The 24,398-nt window shown below is 30.4% G+C and overlaps 3 protein-coding genes across 3 annotated transcripts; 1 reads left to right on the top strand and 2 right to left on the bottom strand.

Moving 5' to 3' along the window:
* Positions 1 to 26: 26 nt before the first annotated feature.
* Positions 27 to 9,326, bottom strand: LOC119671417 (protein halfway-like). The gene is made up of 7 exons (XM_038082033.1): positions 9,018 to 9,326; positions 4,192 to 4,817; positions 3,887 to 4,121; positions 2,798 to 2,920; positions 2,578 to 2,736; positions 2,410 to 2,520; positions 27 to 551 (listed from the first exon to the last, which is right to left on the bottom strand). Exons 1-7 carry the CDS (start codon positions 9,033 to 9,035, stop codon positions 270 to 272), a joined length of 1,554 nt encoding a protein of 517 aa, XP_037937961.1. The 5' UTR covers positions 9,036 to 9,326; the 3' UTR covers positions 27 to 269.
* A 1,299-nt stretch (positions 9,327 to 10,625) lies between these two features.
* LOC119674483 (protein C19orf12 homolog) lies at positions 10,626 to 11,509 on the top strand. The gene is made up of 2 exons (XM_038085623.1): positions 10,626 to 11,114; positions 11,184 to 11,509. Exons 1-2 carry the CDS (start codon positions 10,916 to 10,918, stop codon positions 11,402 to 11,404), a joined length of 420 nt encoding a protein of 139 aa, XP_037941551.1. The 5' UTR covers positions 10,626 to 10,915; the 3' UTR covers positions 11,405 to 11,509.
* Positions 11,510 to 15,767: 4,258 nt separating this feature from the next.
* Positions 15,768 to 20,773, bottom strand: LOC119671415 (vacuolar protein sorting-associated protein 18 homolog). The gene is made up of 6 exons (XM_038082031.1): positions 20,404 to 20,773; positions 19,787 to 20,100; positions 19,054 to 19,368; positions 17,602 to 18,991; positions 16,508 to 16,659; positions 15,768 to 16,448 (listed from the first exon to the last, which is right to left on the bottom strand). Exons 1-6 carry the CDS (start codon positions 20,669 to 20,671, stop codon positions 15,984 to 15,986), a joined length of 2,904 nt encoding a protein of 967 aa, XP_037937959.1. The 5' UTR covers positions 20,672 to 20,773; the 3' UTR covers positions 15,768 to 15,983.
* Between the last annotated feature and the right edge of the window lie 3,625 nt (positions 20,774 to 24,398).

The raw sequence follows: 24,398 nt of genomic DNA, 5'->3' as shown, positions 1-24,398 counted from the left end.
AATTTGACTATATAAACTAATGCATACATACATACATTTAATGTTTTGTTACACATACACAAAAATTGTAAGCAACATTTTAAGGCACATTTAATTGCACATAATTGTCATTTTGAAAAACATTTACTTATAATATTGTATAAACGATATGCAGATAATGATTTTCTATGAAAAATTTTAGGCACATAAATTTCATAATTTTAAGAGTATAAAATCCCTCTGTCCATATGTAAAATAATGTTAAAATACGTTTTGTAGGTAGGTTAGATTTACGATTCACATAACCAGTCACAGGGTAACTTAGGCATTTTACTAGCTGGCCATGGCAGATAACCGGCAGTTTTAAATACCCAATAATCATATGATACTTTAGTAATTAATGCAATAAGCAGTAATGCTTCAGCTGCTATTAAGTAATATATATAGTCGGTCCAATCATGTGGCGATTGGCACATTTTTTCCTCTTGTAATTCCATTACACGATGTGCCATGTTACGACAAAGTATATCATTGTAATCTGGTATATCACGACTGCGTTCCAAAAGCCAAAGCTAAAAACATATAAAGTATATATATTATTACACATAAATATATAATAATCAAGTCAAAGACAATATATAACAATATATATTATTCTATATAAAGATATAATAATTGAGTTAAAGATATATATAAGAATATATATAATATTATACATAAATATATAATAATTGATAAACAATAATCCAGTCAAGGCGTAGAGAGGGATTATGAAGAAGTCCCGCAGTTAATAGAGAGTAAAAGTGCTCAGGTGCATTGACTCAACTAGCCTCAACATAATAATATAGATATATATAAGAATATATATATTATTATGCATAAAGATATAATAATTGAGTTAAAGATACATGAAAGACGATTTATTATAAATGTGAGCCGTAATTGAATCTATAACATTTTCCCATATAGTTTAAATTTTATATCAAAATAAAAATTAAAATTGTATATCTTAAACGTAAAATCAAATTGTAGATTCTGTAAAGAGAATGAGGAGTCGGGCATACATGTCCTGTTAGAATGCCCTGCGCTAATGCACATACGGAATAGGCTTTTGGGCCTATTATACTGTATACTCTTACGGAAGAGGCAATAAAACTCTGTAAAGTAGGTTCTAACATATACTACTTTTTATTGACGCAACAGGACTTAGAGGCCTACTCTAAACCCAGAAGGACAATAATAATTATAATCGTAAATTATCTATTCAAAAACGCTACCTCAGTTGGAAGATTGATTGAACAGGAATGATCGTTTTAATTTGATAAAGGAGCTTGATTTGCGCATAGCTTTACCTTGTCCTATTGAATTGCATTTGAATTTTCGTGAGCTCGAACATAAGCTGTTCGTGGCACTGCTTCCATTAATGAATTATTGTATTCTAACCAATCCATAATTACCGAAGAATAATTTTCACTTCAGCTAATTCCAGAAAAGTCTTGATCTCTTCCAGATCGAAGTTTGCCGACTCTGATTCGAGGATCAATATTTTATGAAAACTTTTTTCCTATATTGTAAAAGACTCGAGCATACTTTAAGAGTACATACATGTTTCTGTGTTTTCCATAGCCTGTATTCATTGGTTGTCGAAAGACCTAACCACACTTTATGCTTATTTAGAAACCAATAACCGGTTATGACTCGAATCATCGCTTTCAAATCTCAACTGTTCAGATTTAGGAGATATTTGTTTTTCTTCTCTGAATAGTTTCCTAAGAGGAGTTTTGTAGAGCGAGAAATTTCCCAATTGGACATAACCCTGATCTAAGAACATTATATTTTTTTCTCTTTTCATGAAGATGGTAAGTGCAGCTATGGTGAAAACTGAGATTAAGCTATTACATTTTAATAAGATTGTTTGTAAGGCTCCAACATTGGAGGCAAAGAAATTTTAAGAAAAACTGGTTAAAGAATAGTTTGAATACAATCAAGAGTCATTAAAGTTCTTATACGGGCTCATCTCTGACCTTACGTCGTTGGGCCTTTGTATCTTGCCCTTTCTTCAATTTGTGAAGGTTTTCTTTCACTTCAGCTGTATCCAGAAAAATATTAATCTTTTTTAAGTCCATCGATATTTAACCGTTCTTCCTAGATGAAACTCTTTGTGAGAAATTCTTCTCCTCTATTGTATAAGAGCTGGGAGTTTATCAAGAATATATAGGGACGTTTCTGTGCCTTGTATATATAGTCTGTCGGCTTCTGATAGTTTTAAACGTTATGCCTTTTCAAAAGACAGTAACCAATTGTCACTCCAATCAATGTTTTAAAGACTGATCTATTAAGATCTAGTATAAGGGATCGTTACGCTAATATGTTATAATGTGTAATAACAAGTTATTCCCTATTACACAATATACAATCCATTAAGCATACCTTGAGGACTTTTGCTGAGTTGCAATCACATTCTAATTTATTTCCACCTAAATTTATTTTACGTCCGAGCCCAGTATCAATGAGTACATTTGTAAGTAAATATTCTGGCAACTGCAAATAAAAACATAAAATTATTTTATTATTTAATAAAATTAGTTAAAATATTACCTTTTTTAAGGCATTGTTACGTAGTGACAAACGTTGAAAATGATTTAAGAATTCTGTTCCTTCCAAGTCATTCATAGATGATATCTGATTGTTATCAGCATATAACATCACAATATTCTGATAGGAAGGTATTCTGCCAAGAGATTCAATGCTACTTATCTAATAAATCAAAAAATTTTAATAGCTTATAGAAAAATATGCATCATTAAAATATAATTACATTATTATTGGATATGTCTAGAGAGAAAGTGTTTTCTGGTAATTTTGCTGGCAGCTCTGTAAGTCCAAGGCTGGAGCAATCTACTCGACAAAATAGTTTAGCTGATGGCTTCGATTGATCACCCTGAAATTAATAAGTGAGTATATATATATAATAATAAGAATACTTATGTTAATGGGTTTCATCCATTTACGTATTGTTTATATCGATATTTTGTGTAATCGTAAAATCATACTTAACATCATTTACTGAAGTAATTAAACCAGATATTAAAAATATTCTTAACTTTTTTTTAAGAAGAATTAAGAATCTATTTACTTTTTTATTGATATATCTTACCATATATATATACCATATATAGTATATACGGATATCAAACCCGTAACTAGAAATTTATTTCAAGAGGGTCTTACAAACTAAACACAAAGAAAGAAATTTTATAAACACTGGTCAGCTTAAATGAAGAGGCCCGGAACATCTGGCGAACAGCGTCCCTTTTAGAAGACACTACTTTCTCCTCCGTTAAAGTCATCAAACTGACGAGTCTATAAACTTGGCTTTATTGTTAATTTTAATGTATGACAAGTCTGTCAGATTAGCTTGAAAGGAGGTCCCAAAGATTTTGAATGTTTTCCTAGCCAGTGATGGGCACTAATATATAAGATAAAGTACAACTTTCTCATCGTTCACAGAGCTACAATACTGACAAAACTTTGTAAAGGATGCGGAAAGTCTTATTTCATTTGTTGTTCTTGTTGTGGTAAGACGAGGGGATCTACTTGTCAAATCCCTTTGAGAGGTAGTGAACTACAGTTGACCGTTGCAAATTTTGTTCTATTTTGTTCAAGTAAGAATCTTCAGATACCTTAAGTTTCCATATTAACACATATTAATTTATAACTTTTTTTATCTGCGTTTATATGAATATGAATTAAATATATTTTTAAAATGTATAAATTATAGTTCAAAAACACTGTAAAGTGTTCAGGCCTCCCTTTGTTTTAATATTTCTCTCTTTGAATATGACCTCTCTATGATGTAGCCGTCGGAACCGGCAAAATAATTATATGACTGTGTATATATACTTACTGATGCGAGCATTTTATCTATAGTGCACGTGCAATTACCACGTCCTGGTATTACGGGACACTCTGTTTTCAATCTCTTCAATGTTTGTAATTGTTGTATGGAAACATAATCCGTACCATTAAACCAGTTGAATGTGTAATTTTGGACACAGTATGAGGTTTCGGGATTAACGAATTTGAATGAATCATGAAAAATGGCATCCTTCAAGGTTTTACAAAGCATATGTTTATTACCACTGAAAATAAATAAAAAAGAACTATTGTCAAAACTATTCTTCCAGTGGTTATTTTAGACTCAACACCCACCTGACATTAACGGTTATGTTTCTACTTTGATTCCATTTGGGTATACGAGATAAATTGTTATTGGCTATATCCAAATATGTTAAGTTGGACACAAGACCTAGGGCACGATCTTCTATATCCAACAAATGATTATTTGATATATTCAGACATCTTATTTTGGATGCGCGAGAAAATGAATTAGTAGCACGCGTTATGTTGCCATCGGTAATGGCAAGCGATATAAGTGTTTGATAAATAGAATTTCCAAGATTCAGCTCAGGCAGTGATATATTCCGTATATGTAGCTTTGTCCAGGTTGATATGTGAGTGCAACTGGTTATATTGACCATGTGTGTGACATTGCAGCAGTAGGAAAAGTTTTCAATGGTTGGATGAGCAGCACATTGGCAAGATGATTCCGTTTGGTTGTCATGTTGTGGCTTAATCAGGCATAAGCTTTCTTCAGCATAATAGCAATTCTTTAGCGAATCTGGAGTTTCATTTTCGTTTATGGATGGGTTTTTAGAACTAGTATTAACGTTTTCATATTGTTGTTGATTTGTTGCTGTTAATGAATTCTCTTCGGAACGTGTTATCGTAACGCCCAGCAAGCAGATAGTAATACCAAATATAAATACCGAGGAAAACTATAGATAACAAATGATTTTTATTGTATGCATACTTTGCGAGCAAATAATTCTAATCTCATCCTAAGAGCTTTGCTATTCAATGCAAACAATAAATATGTTTACTTAACTAATTTGTCGATATACATAAATACGTAATTGGAAATGCTCTACTCGTGTTTCCGAATGAGTAAAGATATTATTTATTAACCAAGGAGTGGCTAGGAAATTAATAGCACTAATTGAATATTTCCTTAACATGGAGCTCCTGTGTGTGCGCTAATCAAAGAATATGCAAAACGTTTAACAATCGACTTTACTGCGATAGGACAATCAGGCATGTTTCTTTAAATATGGGTTGAAACAATTTTCAATCGAGGAAGAAGGTAGGTATGGGCTATATTAAAGAATATTGAATTTGTTGAAATTGAAAACTATGTTGCTTACATCCATAAATAATAACATTAAATTTTCAAAGAAATGCTTATTAACCTGACTGAATGAATGTTTTGCCGAAATGAATAAATCTGGGATAACTTTTTTTAATCGAGATCTAGTAAATCTCGAGCGAAATGTATAACACTTGAGAATAATTTATAACACTTTAGATTAGCCAGAGGTGCAAGATTACTCTGAAATAAACATCTGTCTTATATGACTTGACAGGTAAAGTGTGATTTGATTTAACATATTAAATCACACTTTAACGTATTTATGAACAATATGAATCCCCACTACTAACACAACTACAAAAATGTTAAATTATTCCATAAAGTTCGATTGGGTAACAAAAATTGACAGATCCAGATTAAATCTAGATTGAAACCAGATTTACCAATCGAAAACGCCATTTGTCTTTAATGAGTTTATTCCAAATATTTTCAAATATTACAAATAAGTTAATTTACCAGTAATACAATTTTATTTATATTTCTTAAGTTACATTTTCTATATATAGGTTATACCAGCGACTCTAACGATCCACTTAGGTCTATTAGCCCATTAGTTTCTTTTATATAAATAGAATCGGGTTTCTGTTCTTACACATAAATATAATCGGATCACATACAGAAATTTTTGTGTCTATATTAATACCAGATTTTTATTAAGCTAAGAAATTTGTTACCTCATTTTCATAACATGGGATAGCTATATAATTTTCACCTCAACACTCTCTGCTTTGGTGTCTGTTAAAACTCTCACAAAAAAATATATATCATAGGTCAACATCTCACTATTTTATTTGGAAACATTATGTTCTGTCACAGAAGACAAATATATTTTATTGAAATTGTAATGAAATTCAAATCGTCCTGTAAATCCTCTAGGAAACTAACCAAGTACTTACCCATTGGCATTTTTAATTAAAACATGTTTAAAAGAAACACCTCACTGTTGATATTAATTTTCTTAAGAAATTTTTAAATACTCTATTAAAAATCCCATAAATAACCCATATGCAGTCTGTGATAGCAAACCAGAGAGTGTAATCAAATCCGCATTGAGATCCTTTTTGTTAAGTAGATTAGCTTACCTAATTGAATTAGAATTTTGTTTCAATACAAGGTTAGGTTAGTTAGACTAGCTGTAAGCTCAGTCTGATCTACAATAGTTATGTGGGAAATTGTAGTAATTTAACATTGATTTCCTTACAAAATTGTCTATCACTCTTTTGAAAATCCCTATAAGTACTTGCCTTGTTACAACAAAAAAAAACTGATGATAGTTGTAAGTTCCATTATAGAAAATGTTTTCACGATAATATAGTAAAGCACTATCATATAAAATTATTAAGTTATTTCAGGATGACGAACACATTAGGATATGCTGGAGAACTACTCATATATGTGTTGCGAAAACGTTTCGAATTTTAACTTAATTTTTCTTGAGGTGCCAACAAGCCTGTGGTTTTCAGTCTATATTATGAGCTTTGTAATTATGTTCTATAAATTAGAGAACGAAGGATTTAAATATTAGTACCTCTCGTTAAAAGGTCTGAGACACTTCAATGACTGTAAAATAGACTAAGCTTAAAAACTTCAAAATGAGCTTAGTGATAACTTAAAAAAAGTAATTTTCTTCTGGAAGAAGGGAACCCACTGCTAGAGAACCCCTGTTGTGGTTTGACAGACTAAGAAACGTGCATTATTTATGTTCTATATTATTGTCCCTGATTAGTTAGATACTAAAGAGCTCGGTTAACATGTTTTGAGATTTATATTATATGTTTAAGGTTTTAGGTTTAATTGTACTGCACTAAAGTAAAAGCTTTAAAAATTTCTTGACTATCTGAAGAAACTGCATAGAGCTTTATTGGGTTGATACCAAAAGCTTATTATTGTTGTACTAGTCCATTGGAAGATGGAAATAAAGTATTTCATTGAAATATGGAAAAGAGTAGCCAATTGGGTCATAAAAGGATCATAGAGATCTATTCCATTTAATAAAGGTTTTTTATTTAACAACACTTAAACTAAAAGATTTAAGAATTTCTTGACTATCCGAAGAAACTGCATAGAGCTTTATTGGGTTGATACCAAATACTTATTATTGTTGTAGTAATCCATTGAAACATGGAAATAAAGTACTCCATTGGAACATGGAAATAAAGTATTCCATTGGAACATGGAAATAAAGTAGTCAATTGGAACATGGAAATAAAGTATTCCATTCGAACATGGAAAGAAAGTATTCCATTAGAACATGGAAATAAACTAGTCTATTGGGACATAAAAGGATAAAGTGAATTTCAGAAAAGAAGAACAGTGATGCAACAATAGATGCAACAACGATTTCAGACATTTTTATTGTTGAATGTAGTTTGTTGATGGTCACTCGTCTTTCTTAATTGAATAGATTATAAGAAGACTTGCACAAAAAAGTAGCAGAAAGCAGTAGGGGAGAATGGTGGAATAAGAGAAAGGATATCTATCCCTTAAGTTATTTTGCTTTAGAGATTAGAAGAAGATTTGCACAAAAAAGTAAAAGAAGTTGGTAGGACAGTATGGTATGATGAGGGAAGTGATATCTATCCCTTTAGTTATTTTGCTTTAGAGATAAGCGTCGTCCCGTTTTCTTAAGATTTTTGGTTTGATAGTGCTGGAATCAAGTGTTTCTTAGCTTGGTTAACTATTCAAATAGAAGCACTTTTTATAGGTTATAGACTTTGAGTAAGATTTTTCAATTAATTCTAAACTTAAGTAGATCATACATAGCCTTAAAATTTTTCTTAAAATAATGGTTATCTAGAAATAACAATTTACTAAGAGCATAAATATGTTTACAAACTGTTAAAGAACAATCACTTTATCTATTTAAATATCACTTGAAAATTCAGTTTATTAAATAAACAAAGTTATCAGTGTGAACTTCCATTACTTTTTCTTTCTTTTGAAATCCCTACCGGGTTCTAAAAATAGCGCTTAAGGTCAAATATTGTGTGTAATATGTGTGTAAGTATATCAACTATGAGTAAAAACTTATACAATTTTAATACAATTTTTAATTATAAGGTATGCATAGTAGTATGCATATTTATACCACAGCTTATTGAGTAAATATTTAAATAATTATTTGTGAATTAATTGCAAATTAAAGACGTTATTTGTGGAGCTTTTGTGCGTCTTTATTGGGACCATAAAATAATTTACACAATTTCGTAGCGCCGCGCATTGTTAAAAATGTTAACGACTTAATGACGATTTGATGCTAATGAAATTATTTAATTTTAAGAATTAAAAATAAATTTTTAAGTAAACAAATTACTTAAAAATGTTAATTTCTTGTAAAATACCTAAAAGCCAAGCGATTACTAGGGATAATAAAAACAGAAATATAAGAAGATTAACCTTTTGCGTAGGTGAAAATTTATTTAACTTTAAACTTCAGATTTTTTCATAATGAATAATTAAATAAATTCTACCTTTTTATTTAAATATATATATACATATTTTTTTTTATTTTATCTGCAACAATGCGCGCTGCTGCAAGTTTCGAACCACGTTCGCGATCAAATCAATTATAAAAGTAAGTAGAAAAATATTCTAAAAATAAATGCGTTTATCATCAACATATGAAAGCAAGTTCCTATCAGAAAATAATTGAGTCTATAAACCAGAATGAGTTTTTTGTAATTAATTCCTTTTTTATTATAATTTATGCCGATTAACAAGCTTTTTTTTTATTGTTATGCCTTTTATATTTAACATTTGCGGTACTTACACTTTTATTTAAGCACATCTTTAAAGTTTTTTCACAACTAAGTTTATTTATTGTGTTTTTACATTAACAAAAACACTGCTTTTCATTTTAACAATTTTTTCTTTAACATTTTACTATGTTCAGTCCGCCATAAATTCTACTTTTTAACCATTAACTTTTGCAAGCAAATTTTACTTTTACGAGCGAGAACACCAGTTGCTTAAGTGCTTTTTGTTTTGGTTCTGATTTATTCTTATGTTGTTTTTATTCATACAAGTCAGTCGTTTTCACTTCCTTTTGATTTGCTTATTCTCATTATTCTCATGCAACTGATAAAAGTCTGTTGAGCAAAAAAAAAAAAATGAGAAAAAGGTATAAATACACCATCAATGAAAACAGTGTTGATAAAGTACATAAGAGCTGTACTACCGTATTTAAATTTATATACTCATTTATTGTAGTAACACGTTCAAGCATGTATCATAATAAATGGCATTTAAGTGCAAACATAGGAATTTGTTAGCGATAAAAGTTTATTTTTTGTTTGTATTTATTTTCCATAGCAAGTATACATCTGTCTAAATTATTGAAGACATTAATTATATATTAAAATTCAATTAAGATAACGAAAAGTTTATGGAGTTATGTAGTAGATATAAATAAAAACTATAAAATTTATTTATATTAATAATAAAATTAATTTAATTAAGATCAATTTAAAAGGGGCGTGAGTTAATATTGGAATTTTTCATGTGCAGTGATTGTTGAATAATATTTTCTATTTCTAGTTTTGATTTTTACGTTGATTGTTGGGATTTGGAGGTCATTGTGTATGATTAACTTGCTTAAGTACTATTCTGCGTTTATAATTTATCTAAAGATTTTAGACTGTTGGTAAGGCTATATTAAAACAAGTGTTATATGAATGTTATTCTAAGTGGACAACTAAAACAAAAAAATATATCCTTTTTTATCATGGTATAATGTGTTCTATTATACACTAATATCATGTTTACACTGCTTACTTAGTATGTGAAACATACTAAGTAGATTTCATTAACGACGCAAAGAGCTTTTATGTTTTTTAATTTACTTAAAAATAAAGCAAGGTAAATTAGTCCAAAAATGTTGAATGCAACCCAGAAAAATAAATTTCCACAAGGGAAATTACTAAAATTTGAAATATTTGTCATATGTATTTTATGTTAAATGTAAACAAATAACTAAACTGTAAACAAACGTACTGAGAAAGTAAATACATATTTAAAAAACTGTAAAAGAGCGAACGAAGTTTTGCAGGTACGATTATCTGCGAATGTTCGTTCGTTCGCAAGTGTTCGCTTTAGTGTAGATGCACCTTAATAGGCAGAAACACTGACATTTATTACTAAGCAAGACTGATGTGATCAATGAGGGCACAAAGCTTTGTCACCGCAACCAAATTTTAATAGAAATTGCCTCATTTTAAATATTTTAATATACATTCAAAATAATTATTTTACACTTGATTTGTTCATAACTCTTCGTATAACATAGGCCTAAAAAAACCAAGTAATTTCTGAATATCCCTCAACTTTATTTTATATCTATTTAAAACACAATGTTGTATTTGAATTTTTTTTGAATAAAAATATTTGTTATAATACAAGTTTTAGGTTGACTATATTATCATCAGTTGTGTGTTGATAAGTACATTTTTTCTAATCGCGTCTAATTCACTACTTCGTAAAACGTTTTACAGCACTCACAAGAACGTAAAAGCAATAACAGAGAAATGCAGTTAAACATAACTGAAGTTGGTGCCATAGAGTAAGGTAAGGATTGCAGCGTCGGCAGAAAATTATTAGAAGTTTCCAGAATAGCTGTTACATTAAATATTTAAAAGCACAATCAAAAGAAAATAAAACCAAACGCACAAAATGCCAATACAAGGTGATGAATTATTACGCGCAGTTGCCATAGTTGCAGACAGAGAAGATGTTCGTTTCACTGTTAAGGAGGTTGGAAAGGGAGCCGTTGTTTGCGCTGCAACAACTTTCATAGCTGGGCTACTAATGGGACCGGTTGGAATGGCTATAGGTGGAGCTGCAGGTGGCATTGCTGCTTATTCCATGAGTGGTAACATTCAATATATATTAAAGATTACAAAAAAACTGTTTGCTAATCTATATAAACTTTCTTTGGTAGGTAACTTCAAGTCTTTAAGTGATATAATACGTAACGATTTAACGGACGCACAAAAAAGAGAACTAGTGGATCGCATCCAGACAGCTGCTAGAGGAGTAAATGCCGCTGACATTGCTATGTTAGCACCGCTAATCTTAAATAATTCTTCAATGCAAACGTTAGTTCTTGAAGTTGTGAAGAATTTCGTAACAAGTGAGCTACGATGTCAAATCGTTGACTAACAAATTGTGTTAGGAAAACATACTGTGAAAAATTATTTCTGTACTCAAGATTATTATTCTCTTTATATATTTAATGAATGTAAGCGTTTATTATTTTACGTTTTTAATAAAATATTATTGTATACTTTAATAAATAAACAATTTAGTACTGATTTTTTATGTAATCCAATATCTTGCGATGTACAATTTTAATATATTTTATTTATGATTGGAAACATTTTCTTTTACTTCTTTTTTCTTATTGAAATTTATTTTACTGTTAACAAATATTTGTTTTTATTTCTATTTGGAATTGTTTTCCAATAGGTGGAATTTCGATGATTTCTAGTTATCAGAAAATAAAAACCATTATTTATGAACAGAATGACAGATTCTAGTTTTTGATCGCGAAGGACTAATCTTAGCAAAACCGTATAAATGATAGTAAATTTAATAATTAAATAGGCAAAGGAGACCGTTTGTTTCTTATTGAAAGCAATTCTGTATTTCCTACACAAAACGTTCCATAGCAAACTTGGTTATTGATCAGCCAGATCTCTCTTTCGAAATTGCTCATCATCTATGACTTAGTGCTAGTTAACATTTGTCCAAGTTCTATTGTTTGCAAGCAAGGTGAGACAAAAACGTGAAATCCATACCAAGAAAACTATCCCGGCTATAACGAAAGACAACAACGATGGCAGTTTACTGCTGAGACCAGCGGTTTACTGAGACCTGTAAGCAGATAACATGAAAGAATAAACAAGACTATTATATGGGACGTAGGTGGGTAGTGGTTGGGGGTTTAAATGTTACAGCTTTTGGTATTACAAGTTCCATCGCTTCGACGTGGTCAGTTTCAAATACTAACAAAATGACTAAAATAAAAAGCTTGTTACGGCAATTGAAAAATGAGTAAAGATAGGATAAGGATACCTTCTAAATAATATTGACAATTTTTTGTGGGTACAACAAACATAATAAACCCTTAACAAATATTTATTTAGAATTTTCAACAATGGCGTAAATTTGCAATTGGTTCGAAATACATATATAATTTTCAAATAATAAATAGCTAAAATCAAGCTATTGTATTATTTATAAATAATACATTTATAAAAATTTAAGTATCAATAAAACAAATGGAGTCCCCTTTTTCGATTTTGTTATTCACGAATCTTATGTATAAAGAGATAATAAAAAAAACATATGCATACACAAATACAGTGAGTGTCGATAAAAGTCGTACAAATTTAAAAGAGTGTATAATATGGAATTTACACTAGCCTCATGTGGCTCGTTTCAAATGATTCATTTGAAAGTGTTTACATACGTTGTAATTCATTTGTTCTCATTACAAACAGTAGATTTTTCAACTTGCCTGTTGATTTGATTTCTGTCCTGTGCCAAAAAAATGTTGGATAGAGGTTAAATATACCTTCAAACCTTACAATATAAACTGAAAACTTATTTTTAGATTCGCTTTATTTATTTTTGGGGAGTAGAAGTTCCAAAAAGAGGTGCGTCGTTTTCAAGGAAATGCAACCACTAAACATTTGTTTACATTTTTTTGTAAATACGTCAAACACAATTTTCTCAAACTGTCAAATGCCATGAAAAGCTTTTATTTAGGATATGTTTAATGTATTTATTTGCATTTGGAACATATATATAACTTATTCTAACCTCGTTGAAACTGATTTATACAGAATGAGATCCAATGGATCTCATTTGCGCTTGAGATTTTGTATGCAAAAATGAGTCATCTTTTTCATTTTTGACCAGAATTAATCATTTGAGCTCAGTGTATATGCCATATAAATCTTTATAAGTATATCTTTATAAGTCTTAATTGTAAGCCTTACGACTGCCGTTGGTACTCAGTGTAGTACAAAGCTACAATTTTTGCACAAATCAAACTTCATTTTTTTATATTTAATAAAAATTTAAAATGATAATAAATTTCTAGGAAATGATCTATTTCATAGGAAATTCAATATATAAATGTACCGTAGCTGTTCAATAATTAACATGGTTTACTTTAATTAAACTAATATTTAATTTTATATTTATATTATATTAAGCCATTCTGCCTTATTAAAAGCGTTGGCAATATGTTCAATAATGAACATGTTATTTTAGGACATACAATCCTAAAACTATTAAAATTAAAATTGTATCTATTTTGAACGCTGGCAGGATGTGCCTAAATTTAAATTTATTTATTTATGTCTGTTATCATTTAAATTCTTAGAAGGAAATACGGATGAAAAAATACCCTAAAATAGCATTGTAAAAACATACAGTTTAAATATCTTATGAAACACATGGCACCGTATCTAATTAAGATAATAAAAATGTATTTAAACACAATAAAAGAAAATCCTTGTGCCTGGATTTTCTTCTGAGAAAAAATAATATCTCTTTGTTTTGAACCTTTGCGACAACAATAGAATGTAAACTAAAAATAAAAAATAATACAGTCCACTATAAAATAAATGATAACAGGCAACCAATTATTTCAACCCTTATTTGTAAGACAATTTTGTATAAATAGAGAATAATTTTTAAAATAAAATTAGTATTAAATTGATACTCTTGGAAAAAACATCCAGTTCTCTTTCATTTCATTTTATTTAATCAGTAGCATTAAATTTTAATTCTCGAACAAGCATAGCTAGTCATGTCGTCAATTTATTACTAAAGTATTATTAGTTTATTATTCCTTCGGATATTATGACTTTATTTATTAGTTTAATTACACCACTCTATAACATACACCTATCTATCTAGAGGCACAAAAGTTTTCTAGACCAGTTAAGGTCATAGCTACGTGTTAAACAGTTGTCTATAATGAACCTATTCCAGATTTGTTCCTAAATTACAGTTTTATAACTTCATTTAAAAGTGTAATTATATCACTCTATATCTCACAGATAGCGGATAACGATCATCCAGCGCGTATTTGCAAGCTATGCCTTCCATAAAATGAAAAAAAAACATGGATTTTGCGCGTTCTCCAACTAAATTTAAAATGCTTGCAAATACGAGCTCAAAATAAATTTTGCTCTTCGACTCGGAGACCTGAATGCTTGCGTTGACTTACCTACGTCATATTTATAATATTATTTATATAAGTACCATTACCAACAACGTTTTACTTACTATGATCACATGTGAATCGTTGGAAATTAATATCATAGAATATGCTAAATAATAAAGACCTGAACAATCCAAATGTCATTTAAATAAAACTCTAAAGAATTTGGCTACGTCATCACTATATGGTTGCGATCTAATCACACAGAACATTGCCAATTGCCATGACCATTAGTAAACACTCAGGAAATAGCAGAATTATGGAGCTCGCGTAATAAATAAAATAGCTTAAAGTGATTTTTGTACAGAAGATCGATAAGACTTCATGCGTTATCGAAGTCATCATCACCTAATATATGTAGGCATTTTAACTATTAGCTCGGAAATGGTAAAATTACCAACAATTCTGATAATGGAATATTGTAATGGTGATATTCTATTACTTAGCAATAAAAGTTGTAGCATATTGCAGGTACCGTGATCATAATATACCTAAAGGTAATCTTTGCCCAGAAGTTCGATAAAACTTCCTGCGTATTTAAAAGTTTGTTAATAGCTCAGGATATAGTATATTCTCCCATGATACATAAAATGCCTTAAAGCTATATTTGTACAGAAGATTCAAAAGACATGATACGTAATCCAAATTATCGTGCTCTATCATCGTAGTAAGTTATTAAATGGCAGTCCTAATTACACCTTCGGTCCATTTGATGCTATGAATTTGCTTCAAATTTTTTATATAGATACTGCCAGTTAAATTTTTACATTTTTAGACATCGTTTTTCGAAGTTCCCACATCTGGATTCGACTTTAAATACCAAGCATATTTTTTTAAAATAAAACAAATACTACGAAATATTTTTTTATTCTGGAAATAATTATCATTTTTCAGTTAACAACCGTAAGAAATTCTACATGTGATAACTAAAAATGTATTGAGATAATTTAGACTTCTATTGTAACAGAGTGCTAACGCCTTACTAAACTTAATTTCTTTGCAAATTTATTATTTATACTTTTCAAATGCAAATGAATATATATCCAAGTAATATTTATTGAAACATTTCTTTCAATATATGTACATATATAAATACAATATACAATTAGAAAAAATATAAAAATAAAAAATTTAATGTGTTAGTAAGTGAAGAAAACATGTTTCTTATATTTTTAAATTAAATTAAAAAATTTAATTTCTCACTACGTGTTCTGTTCTTAATGTTATTAACGGAAACGTTTATGTTTATTTGATAACGAATGCAATAGCAATTCATTATATTTTTTGCAAAACAATTGTGAAATTCCTCAATTTAACATACAAAGCTTCATACATATATATTGTATATATACATATATATATATATAAATATAATATTATCTACGTATACATATAACTACAAAGGTCAGAAATTGATTAATACTATTATATATTATATGTGAAATAAAATATTATATGATACACAACGCTGTTCCACTTATTTTGTGTAGAAAATTTTATTTATTCCCAATCAACATGAATTTGATCCCAATCCACGACAAAAGGTTGATCGATTGTTTCGATGAGAAGTCCACAATAAAGACAATCTGCCGCAACGATTTCTTCAATTTCCTTCTTAATCTTATCACGCTTAAAACGTTGCTGCTGTGAGTGGTTTCCAGAAGCAATTGATTCTGTTAGTAACGTCTCCAATTGTTGCTTCAACATCGTAAGTTTCCGACTTTGATCTGAAGTCAACATTGGTACGACATGTTTTTCAAGACAATCGCTATGAAATTTGTGGCCACAAGCAAATACGAAGAAGGGTTTAACCATTAAAAATGTTTCGCAAATGGAGCAGTTCTCATGTGCTTCGATGCGTACGCAACGATCGCGTATGTTTTGTAGGTCTTCACACACGCGATCCGCTTGTTTGGTATATTCGTTCATGTCATGCTGAAGTTCTTGTATTTTTGAGTTGTAGTCCTGCAAAGTAAAATTATATCTCGTTTGAATAAATTATAAAAATTATGGAAAGAACTTACTTTTAAAGCATCACATATGGGTTTTTTAAAATCATCAATTTTTTCAAAATCTGAAAAAAATGGTAGCAAGTCTTCAATGTGTAGGAGATCACATTCTTTTAATAGTTCCAGTGCTTTCTCGACATCGTTGGTGCCTTGTATGCAGTGTTGAGCTAAAAAGAAGGTTCTATGCATTATTTTATACTAGAGTATAAAGAGGAGTTGGTTGTTGTTACAAATCGCGGAGGTCTATGGGACAGAAAATATGTATGGATGAATGAAAGCATAAAATATACGGGTTAGGATTGGAACACGGGATAAGAGTGTTAAGAGATATGGAAGACAGAGATGAAACTGTAATTAATTTAAAAAAAACTTAGTTGAAAGTAAACCTTACGGGAGTGGAAACCTAAAGGAAGTAGATCAATATATGAAATAGGCGAGAAATAAAAGTATAGTAAGGTACAAATAGAAATAGCCTGGATTAGGTGAGAAACCTGACTAATGCAATTGAATGAAGCCATATATCAATATATGAAATAGACGAGAGATGAGGGTATAAATAGACGATCAGTGAAAGTCACTTGAATGAGTTGAAGGAACTAGTTTACTACAATAGATCAATATAAAGAATGGAGAAGGTATTGATAGGTTTTTATTGAAACTAGCTTAAATCAAGGAAAAGGATCACGCCCACTTCAATAGAGCTGAGCCATAGACAAATATGGGAAACGTGTAAGATATATTACTGTTTGTACCGTTTATTGAAACAAACTTAGAGTGTGGTAAAGTAATCAGTGTACTTCAGTAGAGCTGAGCCATAGATCAATATGCGGAATGTAGGAGACATAAGAGCGTCGATAGGTGTTTATTGAAACTAGCGTAGATTGAGATGATTTTAATAGAGCCTAGGATATATATATATTCGGAATATATATGTATAAATCATAATATATATGTATGCTAATTGTAACTAGACTGTCACAGCTTGTCAATAGGATGGAGAGAACTTAAAATATAGCGACAGTTGAATAGAGAGACAACGTCATGAAGATGACAATTGTAGTTGGGGCATACATTGAAAATATATGGTATAAGAGTATTAATTATATTACCTATATTTAGCCACAGGTCGTGTCGCATTTCGTCATCTTTTGGTTTTGAAGCAGTCTCTTTAGCTAATTTGAGATCAAATGTTAGCGCTAACTCCACAGCAGCTGGCCACATGCCCACTAAGCATTTTAGAAAAACTGAAGCTTCTTTTGCATCATAATTGGAACAAGTCAAGAGAGCATAGTTGACGTCATAGTGTACTAGACTAATATCGGTGCCCTCATTTTTTAAATAAGAAATTAATTTTGCAGGTTTATGCTCACTATATAAACGCAGTAAATAGTTATGTATAGCATCATCTTCTTCACCCAGATTATATATTGCGTGTTCAATGTATTTAATAATTTCCTCAATGTGTTGTGGTGTCTTTATTACTGCGAGTGTGGTAATTAATTCTTTTGCATCCAGTTTCCGACCTTGCGCTATTAATAAGTCCACTGTTTCACGTGGTAAATGATCAATAAGTAATGGACAAAATTTGTAATAGAGCACAGAGTTTTTTTGTTTGCTCAATGAGGCAAGCGCATCCTTATATTGCTCTGACAATATTTGCTGCTTTATTACTTCCTCATAGTCACCATTGGAAATAGCAAATTTTATTAAATTATGCGTATCGGCATGTTCATTGATTAGTTTTTGTATGGCAACGTTGTTTTCACGCATTGCAGCGGCTATGCGTTCATCAGCCACAAATTCATCGAATTCACGTTGCCATTGAGCGCGTTCACTGCTTGCACGTCCCGGGTAATTAATTTGTGTTAAATAAAGATCGGTTAACCATATTACCAATAAAATAACATGATCCGGACTTTCCATTATCTTCTCTAAACGTTTCTTCACATATAGAATTATTGGGTGCTTATCTTCCAATTCCATGAACTTAAGACATATACCCTCAAACGGATTACTAGTTTCTGCATAGATATTAGCAGCGGCCGTGTAATCTTTAGCATTGTAGGCTGAGTCAGCTTTCTTTGTTAATACAATATCCAAGTTATCACTATTATCAGCAGCATAGCGTTCTGCCATTTCATAATTCTCTTTATCAAGATATATTTTCCAAATGTTGCGCTCTTCATCTGTGATTCTAAAATCATATACCGCTTTATCTGTATATATGTAAAGAGTACCCGAAAACGGATCGCGTAATACATTTAACAGCTTGCCAGTATTTTCGTGAAAATATTCTTCATACACCACTTCTTGGTTAAGCAAACATATACCAGTAATGTGATCGGGATATAGTAGTAGTGCATGATGTTCGGTGAGTACAAACGATATAGGTACACATTGACGCCTCTGTTCATATGACAAATGCTGACGCTCTACGAAATCTAATTTAATAATGTCATCACCGAGTAATACATCAGCGCTATTAGTATCTGCGGAAACCTTTAACAATATATGGGAATGTGATACAAACTTAAAACTGTTGATTGATATCATTGACTAACCTCGCCAATACGAATTCCTGCACCGCAGAGCCAACCCCAATTTTTAATATACCGCTCATTCGCTGGCGCAAAATAACGAAAAACGGAGTACGTTAAGTCAGTCTTTACCTCGATGGTACCATGTACTTGTGTGCCATTCACATAAGTTGTAAATATTGGCTGTAGTGATTTTTCATCTGGCCTTAACACTTCTTGGAATGTATATATACAATCGGGGGTAGCAGCAACGACAATGTATTTATTGCTATTGGCCATACGTAACAACTCCAGACTGGTTATAGGATACCAAGCACGACCAAGTCCTAAATCGTATACCTGAAGGGGTAAATATTAACTCGTTTTAATGTTCATTTAATGATTAAGATACTATATTCAATATTAATAACTATGTACACTTATTAATTAAATTTATGCAAACAAAACAAATAAATAATTAATTTGTTATAAACTAAATTATATATACAAAATTTAGTGCCAAATGAGATGAGACGACTTGTTCCAGAAGCGAAACTTAGGAGTAATATAAAGCCTTCTACTTTTAAGTAAGCAAATTAAAAATATTTATATACTAAAATATTTATACCAATCCATCGATATGCCTAGATCCATATAAAGGTAAATATGATGGAAACTATTAAAATATATGATATGTTGAGATGAATGATGTTAATAAAGTACATTAAGTTGAGATAAAAAAAAAATAGTTCTACATTAAATTCATTGTATTTTTTACCTGCTTTCTATATAAAGGCTTTTCAGTTTCTTGGTTCAATTCCGTTTCAAATATCAAACCACGACTAGTGCCCAAAAGTATAGCTGCAGTTGCATTCTCAGTGCCCGCATAGTTATTGAAGGCAACGGCTGTAATCTCATGATCCTTAAACTTTTCAATACGTCTAACCTTCGCAGTGTTTCCGTGCACGTATAGGAAGTCAGCACAAAGACCAGGGGATTTTGGTATTAAACTTATAATTATGTGATGACCGGTGAAGTCCATAAATAGCTTAGAAATTTTATAACCGGCAAGATACTTTTCCAAAGATATTTCTATAAATAGACAAATTATAGTAATTAATTGACGTTTGGCATATTGGAATAGGATGATTAAAATAAACCCATATAGGTTTAGGTGAAAGAATCTGGTTATTTCAATAGAGCGTAGTTATAAAACAATTGGACTTAAAATTTGACGTCCAATTGCTTGTCACTTAGGCTGTTCTTTCTTAGCATGGGAAGCCTGTTAAATTCGCCTACCTCGTAAACGATGCTATTTCAGCAGGAGTTATTAAAATATTTATTTGCTTTTTTTTTGACATATTATACTATAATCTTAAATAATGTTAACCTCACCTGAAGGTGGCAAGACACGTTTTAAGAATACACGGACCAATGTTACTTGTTTTGCTGTTGTTAAAATGCCTGCGAACCAATTTCTTGATATAGCCAAGTGCATAATATCACCTCGAGATGTTTCTGGAATGCGGACTTGCAATCTGTGTCTGCTGAAAATGGGCGTTTCATTTGGATCTTTTGTAGTTAAAAATTTTGGATCAATATCCGGCAAAAACTTTGGCTGTGCCGGTATGTCGTCGGGTTCAGCTGTATCGTGTGTTGACATATTGTTTGCTTAATTTTTACTGGCACCAAAATATTCCAAATAATATTTATTAATAATTTGTTATTGATTCTAGTTCACTATCAACAATTTTTTTCACAATCAACAATGAATGAGTGAGTTTTTTAAAATCAGCTGATATACAGGGCGGCATCAACATTAATATTTTATGAATATTTACGATATCGTAAATAATTGTAAATAAAACGTAGAACGTAAGAATTTATAAATTCTTTGATATATACTATAATACAACATATATATAATATATGTTATATAATAGATATATATAATATATAAAATAATATATATATATATAATATAATAAACAATAAATATTTATAATATACATAATTTATAAAATTAAAATTATTAATTATTCTTTATCGAAAAACTGTTAAAAATAATGGCTTTGAAAAATACTACAATAATATATTATAAAATATTAAAATTAATATCAATTTTTAATTTTTTAATGACTATTAAAAATAGCACGTATAAATAGATAATTTCAGTTAAGTAAATATATTTAATATTTAATTCAAAAATTGTTTATAATAAAATAAATTTTTTTCATAACAATATCGTACTTTACATCGATATCACATACGGTAAAGGAAAAATATTAAATATTTAATTCAAACATTTTCTATTAAGAAAAGAAATTTTGTTTTATGACAATATCGTACCCTATATCACAAACATATAGCGATATGTGCTGTAAAAAATCAGCTAACTCAAACTACCTTATGGAAAGCAATGTTTTCAATCATATGTGCATACATCAGTTGACATAAACATTAAGTAATTGCATTGTATTTCTTTGTGTGTGAAGTATTTGGTAATCAAATTTGCATATACTTTGTTATAATTTATGACTTTTTCTGTGTTCTGTTGTTTTTATTCTCATACTTGCTACGTCTTTGACATCTAATTCAGCTTTAAGTGTGAAATATTACAATATCGTATACTATGCAGTAACCATATGATACATCGCAATATTATACAGTATCATATACTCTACGATTGCGATTTGTTGCCCAATTGAACTCTTTAAAGTAATCTAACATTTTTTAGTAGGTTGGTAGATATTTATATTTTTCAAAAATACATTATTGAATCAAATCATACTTTATTTGTAAAGCCATATAAAACAGCTGTTAATTTCAGCGTAATCTTGCTACTCTGGTGAAATGTCGAAAGTGTTGTAAGTAAATCTCGAGTGTTATACATGTCGCTCGAGATTTACCAATCGAAAATGAAAACTGTACTTAAATTAAATCTTGGGTGAAAAAGTTACTCTAGATTTGCCGTAAATTTCGGGTAAAAAAGTTACTCTAGATCTGTGAATCGAAAACGATTTTATACGTATAATTTGCAACAATATTAATTTAAAAATCGTGTGTTGGTATGCTTGATGCTTAAAATAGTGGAGTGAATATATGAATAAAAACATGTAAAAAAATATGAAATAAAAATTTTTTGAAATATGAACAATAATTTATATTTATAAATATATTAAAATATATAATATATACATAAAAATTAGATATATAAAATATATAATAATTTTATTATATTTCAATGATAAATGTTTCGTAAAACATTTTCAATGTTAAAAAAATTTTTATAAATATATTTATTGTTTTTAAGCTTGTAATTTTAATTTTAAAATAAGTTCTGCACAAAAAACTATTTTTCTGCTTAGTCAGTATTATATATTTTTAGCAAAAGTGAAACACGGTCCGATGTATTTTTAACATGTTCTTTACTTCGCTTTATTAACTATACTAAAAATGAATAATGAATAATAATTACAAAAGGAATATAGAATAATGACAGGCCAGAGTTGCCAGGCAATTAATATTTAAAAAAGTACTTTACATAACAACACCCCCTCTTAAAGTGCTTTTATTATGTGTAAAATATGACTTTAATATTTCATTCCTAATTTCCGTAAGCAATTAACATGCTTTTCTGTAGTGAGTCCTTTGGTAAGGACGTCTGCGGGCATTTCTTCTGTTGGCATATATTTGATTTTAACAGTGCCGTCGTTAACCTTGCTGCGAATAAAGTGATAACGAATATCAATGTGCTTTGTCCGTGGATGATACCTGAAGCTTTCCGTTAATTTTTGAGCGCTTTGATTATCATTAAAGATTTCAATTGTTTTACTTGTAATGCCAACATCATCAAGGATTGCCTTTAGATATAACGCTTCTTTTGTGGCCTCAGATATGGCCATATATTCTGATTCAGTGCTTGAAAGCGCTACTGTACGTTGCTTTCGAGCTTCCCAACATATCGCTGCTCCTGATATAATGAACGCATACCCTGAATATGAACGTCTATCGTTTAAGTCAGCGCCCCAATCAGCGTCAACCAGACCATACAATTCTTCATTGTTTTTCTCATACAATAGACCATAGTTGCTTGTACCTTTAAGGTATCTTAGAATTCGTTTTGCTGCTTTCCAATGTTCCACGTTATAATTTGAATTGAACTGGCTAAGAAAGTTTACAGCAAACGCAATATTCAGGTCGAGTTGTAACAGCTAAGTACATTAATGCTCCTATCAAGCTTTGATAGGGATACATCTTCATAACACCTTCATCAATTTTTGTTGGTTTCGTTAACTTAATGTTCAATTCTATGGGAGTCTTCACTGGTTTACAGTCTTTCATATTGAACTTTTCAATAATGCTTTTTGCATACTTCTCTTGTGAAAGAAAAACTTGATGCTTGCTTAAATTTTGATGAAACTCGATGCCAAGACAATTACTTACTATTCCCAAATCCATCATTTCGAAATCATTCGCAAGTGCAGCCTTTATTTCTTTTATACGAAACTTATTATTGGACGCTATTAGTAAATCATCTACATATATTGTCATCAAAACAATGTCGTTGCCTTCTCGCTTAGTGAATACACAAGGATCCTGTTGTACTGCACTTAGACCCATATTCTGTAGTTTCTTTGTCAATTTCATGTACCATGATAGCCCAGACTGACGAAGTCCATAAAGAGCTTTCTTTAATAAACATACAGGTGACTTACTTGATTTAATCGCCTTTAACCAATGCTGCGCTGTTTCTTTAACTTTTCCACACAATATTGTTGAAGTTTTTCCCACTGGTTTTGATGAAACAACTTTGTTCAGGAATGGTATAAGATAATCGGGAATTTCCATGAAGACACTCTCTTCGAGCTCTCCATTTAGATATGCTGTAATGACATCCATCTGATGGATCTCCAAATCCATTTTTGCTGCCAGTGCCGCAAGTAGTCTTATAGATGTTGAACGAGCGACTGGAGAAAACGTATCATGAAAGTCTTCACCTGGTCGTTGTGCAAAACCCTTCGCTACTAATCGTACTTTCTGTTTTCCGTCATCTTTAGTTCGAAGCACGAATCTATTCCCAATAACTTTTCGTGATTTCGGTCTTTCGACCACTTCCCATGTTTTATTCTTTAGTTGTGCCACTATTTCGTCTTCTAGCGCTTTTGACCAGGAATTTGTTTCATCGCTTTCAAGTGCCTCCAAAATCGTTACTGGAGTTTGATATGTAGTGAGAAACGCCATTTCACAATCTTCAAAAACGTTGTTGTCAGGTTCATCATCTGAATGGTTTTTATCAGCAATTTTTCTTACTGAACTTGTATTTTCGTCTTCGTTGGATGATTCTTCACCATTCCGATTTGACGTGTAATATTCTTTTCGAGGCCTAC

Source organism: Teleopsis dalmanni, chromosome 1 (genome assembly GCF_002237135.1).
Source record: "Teleopsis dalmanni isolate 2A chromosome 1, ASM223713v2, whole genome shotgun sequence".
Taxonomy (NCBI): Eukaryota; Metazoa; Arthropoda; class Insecta; order Diptera; family Diopsidae; genus Teleopsis; species Teleopsis dalmanni.
The sequence above is the reverse complement of the archived record's forward strand: the minus strand, read 5'-3'. Positions and strand labels throughout refer to the sequence as shown.

Bases quoted from the DNA above. Each gene is read 5' to 3' on its own strand.
- LOC119671415 (XM_038082031.1), bottom strand. From the start codon at position 20,671: ATGTCAACACACGATACAGCTGAACCCGACGACATACCGGCACAGCCA. The intron at 19,369-19,786 runs GTAAAAAATACA...TTACCCCTTCAG, and splicing joins AGCCTTTATATAGAAAGCAG to GTATACGATTTAGGACTTGG. The intron at 16,660-17,601 runs GTAATATAATTA...CCTTCTTTTTAG, and splicing joins CGACCTGTGGCTAAATATAG to CTCAACACTGCATACAAGGC.
- LOC119671417 (XM_038082033.1), bottom strand. The intron at 4,122-4,191 runs GTGGGTGTTGAG...ATTTATTTTCAG, and splicing joins AACATAACCGTTAATGTCAG to TGGTAATAAACATATGCTTT. The intron at 2,921-3,886 runs GTAAGTATATAT...TATTAATTTCAG, and splicing joins TAGATAAAATGCTCGCATCA to GGTGATCAATCGAAGCCATC.
- LOC119674483 (XM_038085623.1), top strand. From the start codon at position 10,916: ATGCCAATACAAGGTGATGAATTATTACGCGCAGTTGCCATAGTTGCA. The intron at 11,115-11,183 runs GTAACATTCAAT...TTTCTTTGGTAG, and splicing joins TGCTGCTTATTCCATGAGTG to GTAACTTCAAGTCTTTAAGT.